The sequence below is a fragment of the Mixophyes fleayi genome, chromosome 7 (genome assembly GCF_038048845.1).
Source record: "Mixophyes fleayi isolate aMixFle1 chromosome 7, aMixFle1.hap1, whole genome shotgun sequence".
NCBI classification, from domain to species: Eukaryota; Metazoa; Chordata; class Amphibia; order Anura; family Limnodynastidae; genus Mixophyes; species Mixophyes fleayi.
Window position 1 is genome coordinate 131,821,078 of NC_134408.1, and position 20,678 is coordinate 131,841,755.

The 20,678-nt window shown below is 37.8% G+C and overlaps 1 protein-coding gene across 1 annotated transcript; it reads right to left on the reverse strand.

The window, feature by feature from the left end:
* Positions 1 to 6,546: 6,546 nt before the first annotated feature.
* TBR1 (T-box brain transcription factor 1) lies at positions 6,547 to 13,145 on the reverse strand. Its single transcript, XM_075178671.1, has 6 exons — positions 12,412 to 13,145; positions 11,617 to 11,771; positions 11,235 to 11,356; positions 10,478 to 10,636; positions 9,760 to 9,821; positions 6,547 to 8,226 (listed from the first exon to the last, which is right to left on the reverse strand). Exons 1-6 carry the CDS (start codon positions 13,104 to 13,106, stop codon positions 7,392 to 7,394), a joined length of 2,028 nt encoding a protein of 675 aa, XP_075034772.1. The 5' UTR covers positions 13,107 to 13,145; the 3' UTR covers positions 6,547 to 7,391.
* Positions 13,146 to 20,678: the final 7,533 nt, after the last annotated feature.

Below are 20,678 nucleotides of genomic sequence, written 5' to 3' on the forward strand. Positions count from 1 at the left end.
CATCGTATCGTTTCATTTGATTTTTAAACCAAACTAAAATCTTGTTCAATGATGGTACAATGTCGTTCCAATTCTGCAGTGTGTATGCACTGAGGAACGGCAGTGTCCATAGATCTCTATGGAGTGTGCAGAGTCACCATCTTTTCAGCCGATGGTTAGGACAGATGAAGAGCACAGATCTGAAGGTAAATCTTGTAAAACGTGTTTAGTGTTTTGTTTTCAGTCGTTGGTAAAATCATTAACTATTTTGCATCAGGAGAAATTTTCTGCAGTGTGTACCCAGCCTTAACCTACAAAAGGCAATGTGTATGTGTGAGAGATGAGTCATGTTTACTGTGTATTAAGATAGAAGAATCCACCTAGCATATGGTTGTGCTCATATATATACAATGTCCAACAAAGAGCATAACTAACAGATAAATGGGCATGTGCTCCTAATCCGTTATACAGGTAATAACTGCGATATGCTGGTTCAAAGCCCAGGGTTAACTCTTTGTGACCTTGGACAAGTCGCTCTCTGTCTCCTCTGTAACATAGTCAATAAAATACAAATGGTATGATCTGTTGGCAGGGAATCTCTGCCTGACCAATTATGCATGAACAGGGTATGTGAAATTGCATGCACTATATGAAAAATAATTAATACCAACAATAAATAATCTCCCATAGTGATGTCCAAATAGTGACTGCAACATGCAAATTAATTTACCACTATGCTATGTCTGGACTATGTACTAAAAAAAGTTGATCTTGGCAGTTCATGAACTTTTGTAGATGTAGTACCTTTAATCACCACCAGCTGCCAAGTACTAGTACAGTGCCTTATGCAAACTGAGGAGGGGGGGTTCCTAGTGCCTGGAAACCCCCCCACCGTGCCTGGAGCACTGTATAATTGAGGTGGCTGGACCCTGCTCCCGCTTTACACGGCTCTGCTTGAAAAGGGAGAGCTGCGTGCACCTAACAGTAGTGCATGCAGCATTGCTCATGTATATTATGGGGATAGGGAGAGTTGGAGAGCAGCCAAGCATTGTCTAATATTATAGCCACGCCCCCATGCATGCTGGTCATGCCCGCTGATGGCGTGGTGTGGAAACCCCGCCCCCCTCTACAAATCCTGCATTTGCCTCTGAGTGCCTATAATGACAGACAGCGGAAGCTCACAGTACCCGTGTCCACCAACTAGCCAGAAACTAGTCTCCATGAATGTGTGTCCCCAAAACCAGCTAAAATTGCTATTCATTACTTTATTAATCTAGTGTTCCCAACACCTCGTAAATTATAAGCTGGTTTGGACGGGACTATATTTTCCATATATTTCATGTGATTATGTCATTTGTTTGCATCATAATCCTCTCGAAATACATCACCGCATAAAATAGTGACACCTTATAAAGAAGATAATAATTACTGCTACAGCAATCACACTGTGTAATAGGCAAGGTTTGTGTGGCGATAGTGAAAGCTGAGCTGGTATTTTACGGTTATAAACTGAGCTATGATGCAATGGTCTGACCAGGCCCTGTGCGGTTTACACCGGCCCTTGTAACCGTGGTGAACGCAGATTTTGGAATATTTGAAATTAGCACAAATTTACTTAATCATTAATGGAGTAATTCTGAGAGAGTCAGAAATACCTGAACTCAGTTAGATCAGAGACGTAGAACTTGCATTGTTTGTAATAATAAATATGTCCAAGAATTAAATATCTCTACAGTCAAATACAAGACGAATGTATGAATATCAGTCATACACAGAGGACACTACATCCCCGGTCACGTCCTACCTCTTCCCTGCACCCAGGGTCCTACCTTGCTGAAAGCAATTGTTTTGTCTTCTCCACCTTGGTATTGGTTTGTCCTTTTACATCAATATCACAGTTATTTTTATGTCAGGTTTGTTTTCTCTTCGTTTTTGTCTGTCACGCCCTTGTACTCTCTCTCCTAGTGCCTGATTTCTGGTCTATGACATCTTATTTTGTCTCCTCTTTTCTATTCTTCTCAATGCCTCTCCCACTTCTTATTTTACCCTTTCTACTTTCTTCCATTCCCCATCAATCTTTGTATTTTAGAGAGAGTGGAAAAAAAAAAAAGACTTTACTGCTTAAAAAAAAATAAACACATTTAATAGGCTTTTAATATATACCGCATACATCAAGCAGACCACCACTGAATGGAATATAGGATTTCTCAACAAATCAAATGTGCAACATTTGGATGATTTTGAGTTAAACTTAAAAGATTCTACTTTGCGTCTGTACATATCTGTGTCTGCATCCTTACGACTTCTAGTCTGTATTTTGAGTCACAAATATCTTACATTATATGCAACTCTAAAGCAGATTTGAAACACCCCCCCCCCCGGTTAAATTCAAAGACAGGGGTAGTAGACGCAGTTTGGCAAATAAAACAGTAACTTGGGCCTGCTGTTTTTTTCCGCTCATATTATATTTATTAGCATTTATTTATATAGCGCCACTAATTACATGACCCTTTATGAGAAAGGAGCAATCTAAGGGTTTAAGACACATTTCAATCAGTGCTGTTCCATACAAGTGGCCATATCAATCGTTAATACGGATTGTATTTTGAACTCTTTCCCTTTCACCCATGTTCAGGAGGGAACAATCTCACTTCCCACCTGCATTTTCAATGCACCGTTCCAGCAGTCACCAGCATGAAACCACACTGCGTCAAAAACAACAAGCCCTGTCATTCCATCATCGAGTAACCAAGTTCTGTATGATGTACAGTATGAAACAGTTATCCAATTGGTGGTACATTTACGAGTAGATCTCTAAATGTCAATTACATGGCAATTTTAACAGGCTCCATATTTCTATCATGCAGCCACAGGCTGTTATACCAACTCTTCCAATAACACTCACTGATCTATATTATTACTAACTCTTATCATCACCATTTATTTATATAGCGCCACTAATTCCGCAGCGCTGTACAGAGAACTCACTCACATCAGTCCCTGCCCCATTGGAGCTTACAGTCTAAATTCCCTAACACACACACACACACACACACACACACACACACAGAGACTAGGGTCAATTGTTAGCAGCCAATTAACCTACCAGTATGTTTTTCTTGGAGTGTGGGAGGAAACCAGAGCACCTGGAGGAAACCCACGTGAACACGGGGAGAACATACAAACTCCTCACAGATAAGGCCATGGTCGGGAATTGAACTCATGACCTATGAGGCAGAAGTGCTAACCACTACGCCACCGTGCTGACCGACTCTTTTAACACCAGTCTCACCGTTGTTCCAACTTGTGATGTAAAAATAGAAGCACAAAGGCAACTTTTATTTATTTTTTTAACTGTATAAAACAAGTTCATAATTAGGCAACCAATGAAAACCGTGAAATTTCCCCAGCACACGCAAGGTCAGACACCATGGAAAAATTACCACCAAATCTAATAGCTGCGGCACCAGCATTTAGAATGTTGGTGAATTGCTTTGAACAGAACGGTGCAAACGGTATCCTGCTTTAAAGAGACACTTAGTAAATTCATTGCATGAGTTTGATAAAGATCAATGGTCCATGAAAACGTATTTTGGGCTTGGCCACTATTCATGAGACTACAACCTATATATTCCCTAGGAACTGGTGATATCGTTGGACTAAGCCGATAGGTGAGGACACTAGAAATGTCAGCAACTGCTTTCTCATCCCACCCTTGTCTTTTGTGGGTGGGAAAAAAATAATGTGTGATCTATGAGTCAGTACTGGGTCTGGAACGAAGGAATATTCCGAAGTTTAGTATTACATTAGCAGACAAAGGCTAATATATTTATACATGACGCCACAAAAATTTAGATAGCAATTCAAATTTTGAAAATAAAATACAAAAATTATAAAACAAGTTTCTGCTCCAAATACCAAAATCCAGGTATCAACATATATGCCCATATACAAATCAAATCCCCACATTGTCCAAGGAAAAAAAATATTAGGATGTCTATAATTTAGGAGAGCAAAAACACAAACATTTTACAAAACATTCTACCATTTACCAAATCAAATCCTATTACAAATAATCATGTACCTTAATGGTACAGTTGGATCTGTAATCCCAGTTTATAACTCAGTGCCCACTGTGAAAATCTCAGGGAAAATAAAATTTGTATTTTGTTGGCATACAATTTTGAGTGACCAGAATCCTGTTAAAATACCATAATTAACCAAATACAGAAACTATTCCAAATAGTGTTTTACATCTCCGAAAAAAATCCCTAAAAATCTTATACTTAATATATAAATATATTATTTTATATTAAGATATTTATTTTTGCAGACGAATGCCTAGTCAAGTCTTCCTGACATAAGAAAACTACATAGGGTTATTTTATCTCTCATACCTATCTGCATGAACTTGTATTTGTGTGTTAAAAATCAGATTCATTAAAAAGACAAGTTGCACTCCATTCCTTAACCTATGGATTATTAAAATATTAGATAATAGGGAAAATAATGACAATACAGTTGTGAGATGAGCTAAGATTTAAAGACCACTTTCAAACTCACATCACTTTCTTCATCCACATTATCATTAAACTGTGTGTACATGTTGCAGTACAATATTATATACTATATTGGCTTGATATGTTGTTTATAACCATATCCCTACCTACATAGTGGGATTAAATACAGGGTTGGGGTAGTCTCCACTTTATAATCCATTTCTATATAACACAAACTTAAAGCCCTTCCCTTCGCCGCTTTATAGTATGATAAATATCAACGCAAAAATAGCTATACAGAAACAGTAATATAAGATGCCATAATATCACACGCTGATACACTGAACACTGTACCCATAAAGAAGCTTTGCAACAATAGATGGAATTGAAAACCATGTCATTATCACTATCTCACACATCAGCCTCGCTTGTTACATGAGAATTGGGCGCTCATTAAACATTACCTGCACACTCCACGATTCTCATCCGTGACGAATGATTCACTCTCTCTGTCCAACTTCCAGCGTGCATCAATCACATTCTCTAATAATAAATTGCCAACACATTGGAAACGAAAAAAGGTGAAAATGGAAAATAATTCCCATTCATAATAGCGACGTCATTTTTCCCCCATCTCAGTTTAGCCTTACAGAGCTCCAAAACATGATGTAAAGAAAGTAAATACTAAATTGCATAGAAGCATTGTTCACAAGTAGAGCGCAAGAAGCCTACAGTCTCCCAAGTACATTGTATTAATACAGACTAGAAACACAGGCAACATTCCAGGTGCGAAAAACACAAGCGTGGAGAAAGGCGCATTACACCAATGTAGTAACGCTGCGTGCGCTCTATAGCTAAACAGTGCGTTAAAATCCCTCTTTTTATAATTTTTACTATTGTATTGAATACATGTTATATTTACCAACTAATTTAGACACACCTAGATAAGTAACTATATTTGTAACGTGGAAGTTACTCACCTATTGTAAATTCTTTCTAATCAAACTTTCTTAGAATATAAATAAATATCTAGAAAGCGAATACTTAATGGAAATCTATATATGACACATGTATATATAATAAATAAAATCACTGAAAGTAGATTAGAAGGTTTTTTGTTTTTGTTATTTTAATTCCCTAGTAATTTTTAATTAAGCCTCAAAAAAAACTTTACGAACGTTGATTTAATGGAAACAGTCAACTAAGATTATAATATATATATATATATATATATATATATATATATATATATATAATTTTATACACACACGTGTATAATATATACGTTATACATCTATATATACCGTAATTAAAAAGGTAAGTGTAAAAGTATTGACGTGTACTATATTATTATTTATCCTTTTGTTTTTACTTTATTATAAAAAGAATTTGCTGAAAACGCTGTTTAAAAAAAAGGTTCTATACAACTATTCTTCTTCATTTTGCAATTCTGTAATAATTTCAATATAACAACGATTTAAGAAACATTTTAAAGGTTTTTTTTCTGAATTTATTTTAGTAGTCGAGATACAGACAATACAAACAGGCTAAACACAGCTAGGTAGAACAATGTATCGATCTCGGACAAAAAAATAAATGAAAAAAAAAAAAATCATATTTACAAAACTCTGTAATGTAAAAAAAATCCGTAATGTAGACATATATGTATTGAGAAAATTAGGTTCTCTCCTTTCGGTGTTACAGATTTTGGATATAACCATTTATAGCTGTATAAAATAAACAAAAAGTCTATTTTCTACACAGTACATAATTGCCTATATTACTTTAACAAGACTTAAATAAAGTCAAAAAAATAAAATAAATACAACTAGACTAGATATTTTATCAGACACTTATTCAATAAAAAAAAAAAAAAAAAACGTTTTCCTAAAATGCATTAAATATACAATTCACATTTTATTTCCACTACACTATGTCACCAGCAACCCAGAAACTTAAAAATATGCCTTATTATAATAAAATGATTTTACAATAAAATATTGCAAATAATTGAATTAAACAAACAAGTCAAATAAAACACATACCCAACAGGACAATATTTGGATTATTATCTTAAGGTTTTGTGTTTGGCAAAGTCCTGCATTTGGCACAATAGAAAATAAAATGAAAATAAAGTTTATAATATTGTAGCATGAAAATGTATTGCCCTTAAAGAGACGGATCAATATGACAACTATTGTGCAAGTCCGACGGACATCAGTGGATATACAATACTTAGGTGATCTCAGCTGTGTAAACATGTTATTCATTTTAAGTGTTTTTATACCCCATGATTGCTGTAAAAGATTTTAATAAATACATAAATAAATATTTCAATAAAATGAGATAAGGTAAATAGTGCTGGCGACTTCACAAACGTTACAAAATAGTAAAGTCATTTCAGAGGATCATTGCAAGTTTTTTTTTTTCAACATCCCTACCATTAATGATAATTGCCATGAAAGAAAACGCTGTTTGAGTGCGGAGCCGACAATCTCCCAAAAAAGACTGCTACAGATGAACAATGCCAAGAGCATGCAGCATGGTGCAATGCCAAAGAGTCGCTCTCCATTGTACCGTACCCACCACTGTCCATGGTACTGAACCATTCTCGAGTGTTAGACCTGTGACTTGTGCTTCAGTGAATGTGGTGAGATATAAAGAAAATGTGAAGGTGTCCATAATGTGACTAAGAGTTTTTAAAAGTGATCTCGACGTGGCAGGCATATAGTAACTGGTCGGTGGTCAGCGCCATCTAAGCCTTTCTGCTATTAGCTTACAACCCATTTTCTTTCTACAGATGATGTAGGTGAAATAGCTGCAGGTCCAAAGACCACCGATAAGAACTTGGTCATTGAACGTCCTTAAGGTGACAGATCGTGGCAGAGGGACTGAAAAGAGACGGTGAACAGTTTAGGTGTGGGTGTAGAAGCCATAATAGCCAAGGTCTTTGGCACAGTTCTTCTCACAGTCTCTAGTGGACAGAACTTCACTTTTAAGTGGCGAGGAACTGCCAGACACCGCCGGGTCCGAGGGGGAAAGCCGCCTTCTCTTGGCCTGTTCATAAATTCCAGAGTCAGAGGAGTCCATAGACTTGATTGAGGGAGGGGTCTCGATCCAACTAGAGTCAGATAGGTCTTTGGGTTTGGTGTCCTCTCCTAGGGGGGACCTATCTGCGGCTAAACTTTCGGCTTCTTCTGCCCCAGTCAGGTAGGGATTTGTAGCTCCTACCCTTCCCCCTGGAGCCCAACAGGACAAGACAGATCCGCTTTTGGTGCAATATTGTGGCGGGCTCCGCGCTCCCCACCCAGTAGGGTCACTGTAGTAACCAAGTGGACGTCCCGCGCAGCCTGCAGTGGGTAAGGGAAGAGCCTTCACCCCCGCGGCCGCGTAAGACAACAGAGTGGCCGCGTTTCCGGCAAAGTCCGTGGCTGTGTCATAAGCAGATGCAGCTGTAAAGTCCAGTCGGTTGTTGGCTGGGGTTACAAACCACCGCTGTGGGGAAGGGGCCCCAGGGTCTTCACCGTGTTGAGGAGAAAGCAGCCCATTTGTGTGGGGCACGCTGCGGTCTGTACCTGGCCCTGGCACCGATCCCGGATGGTGGAAGCGAGACTTGGCGTAGTTACTGACAAACTGATCTTGCAGAAAAGAGCTGGCCATGGAGTATCGGGCACCGGGCACTATTTGTGATCTGGGGGAGTCATTGGGTGAAGGGGTGAGACGGTCTAGGTCACAGCCAGTGTAGATCCTACAATGCAAAGTTATAGTCGGTAAATAAAGCAAATGATAGATACCAATTAAATTGGCCGATGATACCATACGTAAAGACGTCCTAGTAATATTACTCTACAATATTAACCCCATCTGTGTACCTTTAGTAGCGGTAGAATATTACAGCACTCCACCGTCTGCTGTAAGGGTTATTTTAAATAAACACAATTGTTCAATATGCATGTCACTTGCTTTCTGTTAATAGAACCAATTTTAAAAACATACAATTAACAGTCGGTGCAACACTTTGTACCCAGCAAGTAGAATGCTAAACTGCATACTGTATAAATCACTTATTGGTTCACATGCAACAAAGTGAATTCAAAAACTTTTCAAATGACTTCGTATATCAGTGTCAACACCTTGTTACTGCAGTGTATATGCATATTTTAATTTAATATTTTTTTTAAAAAAAAGTGTTATATCATACAGATACTATACTGCACACTCACAGTGTATCTCATTGCAAATTAGTCCACCTGAACAGCTAAACAAACAATTGGGTAGAGAGTAAATGCCATATCACCCACATGATCGTTACCAATGATATATAAATATTATTGTTATATATATTACAAATGGACTATAATATTTACGGTGGGTTAGACTTAAAAAATTGACCCAGAACTATTACATTAAATTGCAAGTTTGCAATGAGGCACACTGTATCATTAATATCTGCAATACCGTCAGCGTATTATTGAAGTATTCAATTATTGCTTAGCTTTAGACATTCAGAAAGTGTCCATAAAATACACATTTTCACAATCGTTATTCTGGCAAGCAGTCTTCATCACAGTAATTCAAAATTTAAAGAACAGATGGATATTCAACTTGTAAATATATAAAACCTCCCAGACTCAATAAGTTATTATTGTAGACATGCTAACAAAAACGTCACCGCTTACTCAACACAGGCCTTAACATCGCTCACACATCTATAGTTAATGTGTCATTGATATAAAATAAATCTAACTGGTTTATGATGACACTATTTTTTAGGGTAAATATACACCAAGCATTCATGTAATTCATCCCCTATAAACTGTGGTGAAAATTGCAAGAGAAACCTTAAAAATCTCTGCATCTCAGGAGTAAAGTAGATGCTAAAACTGTGGCAAATGTGATTAGTTTATCAGTAGGCAATAAACTCTAATCCACATTTTCAATGTGGACAATTAAACAGGCCGAAATTTGGATCAACTCTAGATAAAATATATCAATATCTATCAATATGTGGAACTAACATTCCCTGTTTTTAATATATAAAAGTTCCAGGAAAGCTGTAGTTGTCTATTTGGTGTTACAATGTCGGGCAACCCCCCTCTTGCAACCCAGCTTGTACATGGAGAGTACAAATAAATATATATATCTCAAATCAGATTTATGCCCCAACAGGTAACAGTCAGGACCTCCAGATCCAAATATATACAATATAAATCATCATTGTGCAATTAGTAGAATACATAACACACGCGTTACATATATGCATAATTATCCCTTTACTTACGTATCATAATTGTCTCTGAATCCTTTGGCAAAAGGGTTATGATCAATTTTGAGTTGAGTGATCTAAAAGCCAGAAAGACCATTATTGTACACATGTGTGTATTATTTATTGCAAACTAAATGTCCTTTTTAGTGTATCTCATTTGCCGAGGCAGACAATAGAACATTACATTATATTGGACGTTATATTGCATTTGAGTCCGTGTGGGATAAATGAATATTTGATATAAGCTATGCACATTTTATAATTATATTCTTGTACCCAATTACTTATTGCATCATCTCTATTTTTCCCATGTGTTTTTTGACTAAGGAATGCAATTTTCCCTTTTTCTGGCAAAATTTACAAATGTACCTTCATCAATATATTGCGACTTTAAGATATTTAAAGATTAAAAAGAGGGCTTTTTAAATGCCATTTCACTGTTGTCTATACAGACTACACAATCCCCATTGCAGTTTTTTGTTTTTTTTAAAGGCTCTAGTTCTTAGTACATTATTTACGAATTAGCGAGTGTGACTTATGACACATGGCAAATGGGCTAAATATAGCCTATAATATATTTATTTTATAGGACCCCCTATACGATGTGATCAATTTAAAACAAGACCCATAATAATAAAATTATTATTATTTCTCTTTGCTGCGTTTATGACAGTAACAACCTCATCCATTTTATTGCCTAGACTGCGTTTAAAGGACACAAGTGAATATTTACATCAGTATTCTGGTAGGCAGTGACAGCAATGAACTGTGTTTCCGGGAAGGTAAAGGTCTGTACTCTGCCAGGCTGAGTGGTATCTTCTGTGCCATCTTCATTCACTTCTACCACATGCAGCCGCGGTTGGTACTTGTGCAAAGACTGCAAGACAACCATCTGCCAATACAATATTAGAAACGGGTGACATCAGAAATGCCAACATAGGGTTCAGACACAGATTGTGCTATTTAAATATGGATACATTGCTGGATTCACTTTTTGGTTTATTTAAATATGGGTACATTGCTGGATTCATTTTCTAATGCAAGATTTGCTTTGAATGTATACAGAAGCACAGCCATACAAATTCAGCCTGCATCTCTCTAGTCAATGAGAAATACGACATTAAGGCAGCGAGGGATGTGGCAAACAGGACATACATTGTAAGGCAATTCTGCACGAAAAAACAAAATCACTGAGAAGACATCAGATCTAGCACTCTGCACGACTATTTTGCAAACTCGCATTAAAGAAGGATTTATAATTGCACACACATGCACAGTAATTTATTCCAGGCTGATTTGTGTATCTGCATGTGTTTGAAACGGATCATGCAGATGGCGCACAATGACACACATGCTATAAATATATTCCATGCTGGGTGATGGCAGGCTGGGGACTGAATACAACGGCTGCACTTATAATGCATCACTGGTGAGTACAACTTCTTCTAAAGCCTCATAGCAGACCTTCTAATTAGCAGAATGTCACTGACCTGGCCGTTATTATTGGAGGCTCCTTTATTGTTAGTAAGTTTCATCTTCCCAAAAGAGATTTCCTGGCGCATCCAGTGCGCTCCGGTGTTAGGTGAGTCCGGATGCATGTACACCCGATTACCTGTTGCCAAACAATATAGGTGTCAATTATATACATGCTGAAAATACAGATATTATTTGTAACTTGCATTACATTTACATGAATTCCATCATTTGCATATTATTTTACCCAGCATTCAATTCCTTTTTTTCTCCCCTGTCATCTGCTCAAAAAAAAAAAAAACACACACAGGCTTTTTTCATCACAAAAGACTCTAATTAATGTTTCTCACCTAAAAGAGTGTCAAAGACTAAAAAGGGAGAGTGTTAATTGGGACTTGCCTTGTACATTGGTGTCCGCTTTGCCACAAGGAACCCATTTGCCCCCTTGAAATCTCCAGTGATTGGGATCAGCAAGAATCACATCTACAAATATATTATAATGTGCGGTGGGATCCAAACCAGAGATATTAAAGCTTAGGAATGGAAACATACGTCTGGCGGAAAGAGAGAAAAAGGGAGGAAAAAAAAAAAATATTCAGTTACGGAAAGAGATTATACAAAAATATATATAAAAAAAAAAAAAAAAAAAAAAAAAAAAAAAAGGTACATAAAATTTTTTATCTAGCAGATTCAAATGTTGGCAAAAAAAATCTTAATAAACCTTAACATTAAAATTTAAACTGAATCCATAACAAAATAAATGTTATATTTATAAAGAGTAGGATAGTAACAATAAATAAACACAATTGAAAATATTTTAAAATAAAACCAATGCTTGTAATTATTTTCAAATTAAACATAGGAAGCTGAATAAATGCCAGTGGCAACTATAATTATTGTTTTTATATAAAGAAACAAAAATGCTAAAAAATAAAGGTTACTCTTTTCCCGAGATTAAAATAATGACCATTATATTTCCAGGAATATTCTAATTAATTGAATAATAATAAAAAAAAAAGTAGGAAATAGAGATAAAAGCTTTATAAATAAAATAAAGTCTTGTAGCATTTCTAAGAATTGGTGCCTAAATATCTGGATTAAAGCCGTTTATAAATGTGAGGTTAGTAGACACTGTCCAGCCGGACTACTCCGGGCACGGCATGGCTTAACCACTACTCCGGGCACTGTACCCACCTGCCTTGCTTGGTGATAATCATCTCAGTCTGGTGCCTGTGAAACTTGAGCCAAAGTGGCCTGTTGCACAGGTAGACCTGAGCTTTGCCAGGGACCAGTCCAGGCTGCGCAGTGGAAAACTGGTAGAAAGGTGCCCCTTGGTAGGTGTGCCCGTACTGCTGGGTGTATGGGTATCCGGTGCCAGGGTATCCTTGCGGGGAAGAATTGCCCAAGAGGCTGTTGTAAGCTCCATTAGTGATCACTGGGTGGTGAGCCATATAGCGGCTGGGACTCCCGATAGAAAAGGCTGGGTGAGCAGGTCCATGCTGACTTGGATAGGGGAACATAGTAGTAGTAGGCGCCGCGGCTGCAGACTGGGACTGAGTGGACTGAGGGAGGAGATAGCGATCTGCTGCAGATCCATCGAAATTATGACGAATCTCAGAGACCCCATCCAAGACAGGAGACAGCTTATTCCTCTGGCCGTCCCCTGGTGCGTCCTTGGAGTCAGGGAAATTGTCTGGATCTGACTGATTCGTCATCCCCCTGGTAGTTTTTTTCAGAGGTGAACTTCTCTCTAGGTTGTCAGAAGTGGAGATAATGGGATGTTCATGCAAAGCGAGCTCAGAGACGCCTGCATGGGGGTAACTGCTGCTCACACTGAGGAATTTCTTGGATAGCATGATAGAGGGAGATATGCAATGATCCAGCTGCATAGCTAGCACCAAATAACCCCTCAGCCCCCTGTTATTGGAAAGCACTCACATAAAGCTTACATTCAGGCGAACAATTAACGTCTTAGTAATCAAGAACACTTCGTGCTTCCTCCCAAAGCTTTGATCCACTTTTCCTGGGCGCACAGATTGGCCAATTGACTCCATGCAGCAATAAGACAAACATTCACTTTTGATCCTGATACATGGGGAACTGATGAAACGGCTCCTACCATTGGTTAACTGCTGACAGTAATTTAATTAGATAGGCATTAATTAGGATAATCACCTGGCTCTCGGTCGCTGGGATGGCAAATTGAGGGAAGAGTTTATTGCGAGAAAAGGAAAAAAAAAAGTGTGTGTTTTCTGTGTACGAGAAGCATTATTTCACCTTTAGCATTTTAAGCCCTGCTTTCAAGGAGAGCTTGTGAAGAAGTGCTAGGAATTATCTCTATTTAGTGTGACACTGGTACATCCTCTTAATTTTCTGTGGGAGGCTTGTTATGGTAGAACTGGTTAGGTGCAAATTGTTACATCTCTGCTAGTGCAGGCACAGTGGTCAATGATAGGACATTGTGTTTTACAAGATCTGATCGTTTTCAGCATCTTCAACTCTCAGCTGCCTCCTATCCAAACCTTAAGGAGAAAACAGAATCAGCTGGGGCTGTGTGATCTCAAGCGAGCGGGAGAATATTGGAGAGGAACTGAAATAATTATAAGCTGCTGTCTTGGAGTGACTTGATGCATTTGTGGTGATGTTTACGACATAAATAAATATTTTATCTACGGCACTAATAAAAAAAAGGAAGGATAAAAGAAAATGCAGCCCTGTGTACTGTACCCTTCTGTACTTTAAATTAGAACGGTGTTGCTCCCAATTCTTTGTTCTGACGACCCATCAGTAAATAGTAACACACACATACACTATATATATATATATATATATATATATATATATATATATATATACACACACATATATTCTACTTTTCCAAACTGTCATTATGTGTCCCAATAAAAGGCAAAATTTAAGCACAAAAAATTTAACTATATGTTTGTATCTTATTCTTCCACCCAGAATTATTCTCTTTTCACTTGGCCAGTGTGCATGGTGTATACAGATAGGTATATTTAGGCATACATACATGTATCTTATCGCTCTCTCTCTATATATATAAAATATTGCACAAATCAGTAGCTTAACTCTAAAATGAAGATAACATAATATTTATTCATAGACAAGTAGATAAATAGACCCTTTTCGATTATGTTAACAAGGTTTCAGAGATACAAAACCTCCCTAAAATCAGTATTGCTGCAGTATCTCTGATATTTGAGTGAGGCTAAGTGACTTATAGAAGTAACTGGTGTAATGACCCTTTATATTATATGTTCCTCATACCATCTTCTTCCAACTCTGGGCAGGAGATGAATGTGATAAATAGGTACAAGTTTATGGGAGTCTTTCAGTGGAAATAAGCACAGCCTCCCTCATTTCCCTTCATATCTTTTATTTGTCCAGAAAATATGGTGATTACCATAAATCAAGATAGTATTTAGGGGTTATGCCACTTTTGGTATTGTGTGTGTGCCTATACTCTAATTAGCAACTGTACACCCCATATATTTTTGTCAATTTACCCAAAGTAGTAAGTAAACAAATACATTCATAAAGAATATATAAAAAAAAAAGGCAATTACACAGCAAATATAAAATAATTTTATTCTACCATTAGTGCACAGTGCAGCCCTTGGAATGTGCATAGACGTGTTATGGTTAGTTCTATGTGAATATGTAGAACTGTATGTAGTGATCTACAAAGCTGAGCTTTCATGAACTAGCTACAATGGGGGTTATTGTCTAAAGCCCTTCTATATTAGAAGATGTACATTTTAAATAACAATCAGAAGTATTTTTAACATTAAGAGGCATGCATGGATGGATGCTGTCATTACTGCCACCGATACCCATCACAATGTTTGAAATGCAATGGGGACACCTATGGGGGGAGGAGTTAGTCCAATTAACGAAGTGTAAATTAGGTAGAAAACATATTTGCCTTGGGGAGTTGAGGGGAGATGTATCTGATGCCAATGAAACTGTAAAATCTATGCTGTGTGCTTTTATGGAACATACAACAAGTTGTGCAGTTATGAAAGCTGCAACATGAATACATATATTAATGATAATAAAGAATATAATAATAATTATAACAAATCTCCTGGAAACTTAACAATATTATAAGTTTTGTGAAAGCAAGGACAATAGAGTATAAACATAATTGTGGGCTGGAGGACGGCGATGGTGCTCATTTAAATATCTCTACTTATTACTGCAGTCACACAAATAATGTATTTCCACAAAGAGGGATTATACAAAGGAAAATATAATTTCTTTACAAAAGCAGTAAAGCTGTGTACAAATCATCGTTTGGTCAGATATTGCAAGAGTATGTACTCACCCAGGATCATGTTTTATGGTACCAAAGCTCATCGTATGGTTTGATTTGGTTGTATAAACTTCCTAAAAATTATGATCAACGATGGAAAGACGTTGATCAAATCTGGAAGTGGGCACACACTCCGGAATGTCTGGTCAACAATTCTGCCGCTAGTTCCTCCAACAGCGCAGCCTTTGTGGGCATGCATATTTATATCTATAATGTTGTTTCCTAGGTGTCGTGTTTTGTAAACGCACAATGGGCCTGATTCATTAGTGATCTTATCTGCCGTTTGTTTTTTGCTTATCTTAAGCAAATCCACTTTGTGCATGCTCAGAAAAGGGAGTTGAGAAGCAAAATCCACTGCGTAAGTGAAGAATTTTTTAAGTTAAGTTGAAAATCCATCTTAACTTCACTCTTATCTCCCCGTTACTTCTTAAAAATAAGCATCTTAACTTTTGCATAAGATAAGATCCCTAATGAATCAGGTCCAACATGTGCACTTGACAATACAGTCATGTTTTCCTAGTGAATCAATAGTAAATGCTCTTTACAAGCTCTATAGGTCATTAGGTCATCCACTTGTTTCTGTATGCAAGTGTATACAACATTAATTGAAAACACATGTACAAATAGATATATACTCTCAATAAAGTCTAATTATTTACTAACATGCTAGGATTTTATAATATATATATATATATATATATATATATATATATATATATACACACACACAATGCGCCAATTCTTGAAGTAGATGTGCTGGAAGCAGGAAAAATGGGCAAGTGTAAGGATCTGAACGTCTTTGACAAGGGCCAAGTTCTGATGGCTAGATGACTGGGTCAGAACACCTTCAAAACAGCAACTCTTTTGGGGTGGCCCCGGTATGCAGTGCTTTAATACCTACCATAAGTGGTCCGATGAAGGACAACCAGTGACAGGATCATGGGTGCCTAAGGCTCATTGATGCATGTGAGGAGCAAAAGCTAGCCCATCTTGTCCAATCTCTTAGAACTGCTGTAATACAAATTGCTGAAAAAGTTACTACTGGCTATGATAGAAAGGTATCAGAACACACAGTGCATTGCAGCTTGCACAGACCAGTCAGAGTGCCCATACTGACCCCTGTCCATCGCTGAAAGTGCCTACAATGTGCACGTGAGTGCCTGAACTGGACCATGGAGCAATGGAGGAAGCTGGCCTGGTCTGACAAATCCCGTTTTCTTTAACAACATAATAAGCTTCTGGAATGTGGGATCATTAATCTGCAGGAAATTCCTCAAGTCCTCAGGATTATTTACCCTTATCTGCAGCAGTGACATATGTGAGGAATCTCCCCTCAGCAACCAGTCCTTGGTCCAACAACTGCACTTGTACATCTCCTTTTTCTTCTTTAAAGTGTTGTCGCCATGGCAACATGCACACAACTTTCTTTTATATGGTAGGCTCATCATAACAATAAAACCTACCTTGTGTACAATGCAAAACAAATGAATGCAAATGATGCGATTTCCTCTTCCTAAATGTTTGTGTGTTTGTGTACAGTCCATTACTTAAATAAGGTTTGCATCTTGCTGCAGGGTAGGCAGATATCTGTACAGGGTGTCTGCAGAAATCACATTTGAAGTAAGATTGCATAAGTGTGTACCCAGCTTTACTAAGGTCAGGTGAATATTTTCATGTATAGAAGGTGTATACTTTAGTTTTTGGCTATGATAGTCTTCACAGGCTTATCCCTCAGAGTTCTCTTTACAGTCTTGCCTCCCATTCTGGCCTATTTTCCTCTTTGAGCAAGCATTTACACTGGGCTAGATTAACTCCTCCTCTGGCCTCCGATTTTGTAAGTCTACTGGATACAAAATATTGGCAATAGTAGCCTTTGTCTCAGACTGTTCTTTCCTCTTGCACTTAGTCAATATACATATAGAGTTGCTTTGTCTTCCTATGCACTTTGGTCCAAGACAGATTAATCTATATCGCCCTTCTCAAAGGTGGACAGTAAAATGTTTCTCCCCGTTGAACATTTGGACTAAGCATAAATCTCTCGCTGTACGTGAAATGTTAATACTACTTTGGGGAGAAAAGTAGAACTAAGACCTCATCTTTGAATACATTAAGAAAAGGCTCGTGGCCAGAATGCTTGCAGCTTCGACACTGTATATCTAAATTTATTCCTACTAGAAAGTTCACATTCAGAGATATTTAATGCAAAAGTTAAAATGGAACCATAAGGACATCGAAGATTAAATTCAAATCCTATGGTGCCAGAGGCTGGCAAAATGATGGTTTAAGGCAGGCCTGTCCAACCTGCGGCCCTCCAGGTGTTGTGAAACTACAAACCCCAGCATGCTTTGCCAGTAGACAACCTGTTGATAGCTGGAAGGGCATGCTGGGACTTGTAGTTTCACAACATCTGGAGGGCCGCAGATTGGACAGGCCTGGTTTAAGGCTCTTTGCTGTCTGCAGCCAATGTTTTGTAGTATTGCCCCAAAGGCAGAAGTACATGGGTTTCTGGTCTTCAATGAAGTGAGTCAGCCTGGTCGATAAACCTTGATGTCTCAACAGTCACCTTCTGTAGCATACGGTCATATTTCCAGTATTCTGCATGCAGATGTTGTATTTGTCCTTGATGTACAAAATTCAGGTATACAGGGATATAGCATGACTGTGTTGTCGGCTGAATCACCTCTGCAAATCATGGTCTCAGTGACCAAAAATGTAGGATCACTATTACTTTTCTTAGGACTGTGGAAATCATGGGGAGTGAAACGCCATCTCATTGAGAGAGCATTTACTACTTGCTCCCTGCTACTAAAATACCACCAATAAAACGTTCCTACTTTGGAGTTGTCATGAGGTCTGTATCTTTATACCCCAATTTGTTCATTTATTTTAAAATGATTCAGCTGAGAGACCACTCAACAGGAAGCAACATTTGGCGAAGATATGATTAAATTGTCAAGCTGGCCAATCAGGGCCGATAGATCGTCCAAGCTGTTTTCTGACCATTTCAACACTGGTTGGAGTGCCCTCCTCATTGTTTGTGCCGCCTTTGTGATTGATGTAAGACACTACTGCCCAGTTACCTGAATAAATTTAGATATGACATTCTACGATGGATTCCTTGAACTGAAGCCAAGCATTGAATACCAACATTTCTTGGACATACACAGACTAGCTGTGTCTTCTTGCCTTAATCCTTGACCTGCCAGAAGAACACAGTGGGTCCCCTTTGCATTTTTGAGGGCATATGTAGTAATGATATGGAAAACTTTTACACATCAAGATTAGGTTAAGGTCAGTGACCACATTGCAGATTTTGTCTCATTTCTCTTGGCAATAAAATCAACTAGCTCAGGTCTTCAACATCTCTGTTCCAAGCTACAAGACGTTTTGCAGGTGCTTCATGTCATAGAACCCATTCCTTGTCCATGGAATGACTTCTATGATTTCAGCTATAAACGCCAACACCCTTAGACACATCTCTGCAGTAATCCAGGGACTTGCTCGCATAGCTTAGTCTCTTGAATCAACTTTTGGCTATTTTCTAGAGGAAAAAAAAAAAAGATTTCCTTTGTAATGCGTCTACACAGATACAGCAAAACTAGTAGTCTTTGGGATGGATATGACTGATAATTCCAATTTTACTGTTCTGGAACTTGTATGACCCATGCTGTAGCTTTGGCTGCTTCCTGTCTGGATCTTGCCTTTACCAAAATATAATCCAGATAAGGTCATTACAAAATTTATTTCCATTTTAACTTTGCAATTACTGCAACCAGAACTTTCGTGAATATCCTTGGACCTGTTGAGAATCAGAAGCCAGGTTTATGAATTGGAAATATTGATTGGAAATCAGATTTGATACGATTCATTTTGAATTTCCTAGCTCATATATTTGTACAATACATCTTTGATTAACCAGAAATCTAACACTCACTCTTTGGTTTAATATTACACAGCCTGCAACACGGATCTAGAACCAGTCCTGATGAAGCTGAAAGACACCCAGTTTAGGTAAGCCCTTTGCTAGGGGTGTTTTCTTCATGAAGTTCGAATAGTTTTCTTATTCACTTTTCCCTATCTGTGCTCTTTCAGTGTTTGTAGAACAAGGGAATATATTTATAATCCATGATTGGATCATAAATACAGTGAAGTAGCCCTGTGTCCTCTCAACAGTAGCAATTTGTTGAAATAAAATATACAGTGAAATACAAAGGATCGGTGTCTGAGCAAAGATTTGTGAAAATTTGACATCTGACTTATCAATCTTCAAGTGTTAATTTAGAGTATTATGGACCTTTTCCTCAACAATAGGCATCTTTCCATGTGCAAAGTGGCATATCAGAAGTGTTCAGCTAGAGCTACTCGATTAGTGGGATCATAGTCCAGAATATATGAATCTCCCTATAAGACTTACACAGATAAGGAGGGAATACCCATTTTAGAATCAGAATGGATCCAGTTAACATCAGCCTCAAGCTTCAACAGTTGGGGTACTCATCTCCACACAGAATTAGTGCAAGGTGCATGACTTGAAGAAGAAACAACTAGTCATGGCCAAAAGTTTTGAGAATGACACAAATATTTTTCACAAAGTCTGCTGCCTCAGTGTTTATGATGGCAATTTGCATATACACCAGAATGTCATGAAGAGTGATTAGATGAACTGCAATTAATTTCAAAGCCCCTCTTTGTCATGACAATGAACTTTATTCCAAAAACATTTCCACTGTATTTAACTCGTGTCACAAAAGGACCAGCTGATATCAGGTCAGTGATTCTCTCATTAACACAGGTGATAGTGTTGATGAAGACAAGGCTGGAGATCACTCTGTCATGCTGATTGAGTTAGAATAACAGAATGGAAGCTTTAAAAGTAGAGTGGTGCTTGAAATCATTCTTCCTTCTGTTAACTATGGTTAATTGCAAGGAAACATGTGCAGTCATCATTGCTTTGCACAAAAAGGGCTTCACGGGGTGCTAGTAAGATAGTACCTAAATCAGCCATTTATCGTTTCAATAGTTTTGAAGAAGGCCTCAGCAATCGCCAGGACCATCTCCTAAAGTTGATTCAGCTGCAGGATCGAGGCACCACAAGTGTAGAGCTTGCTCAGGAATGGCAGCAGGC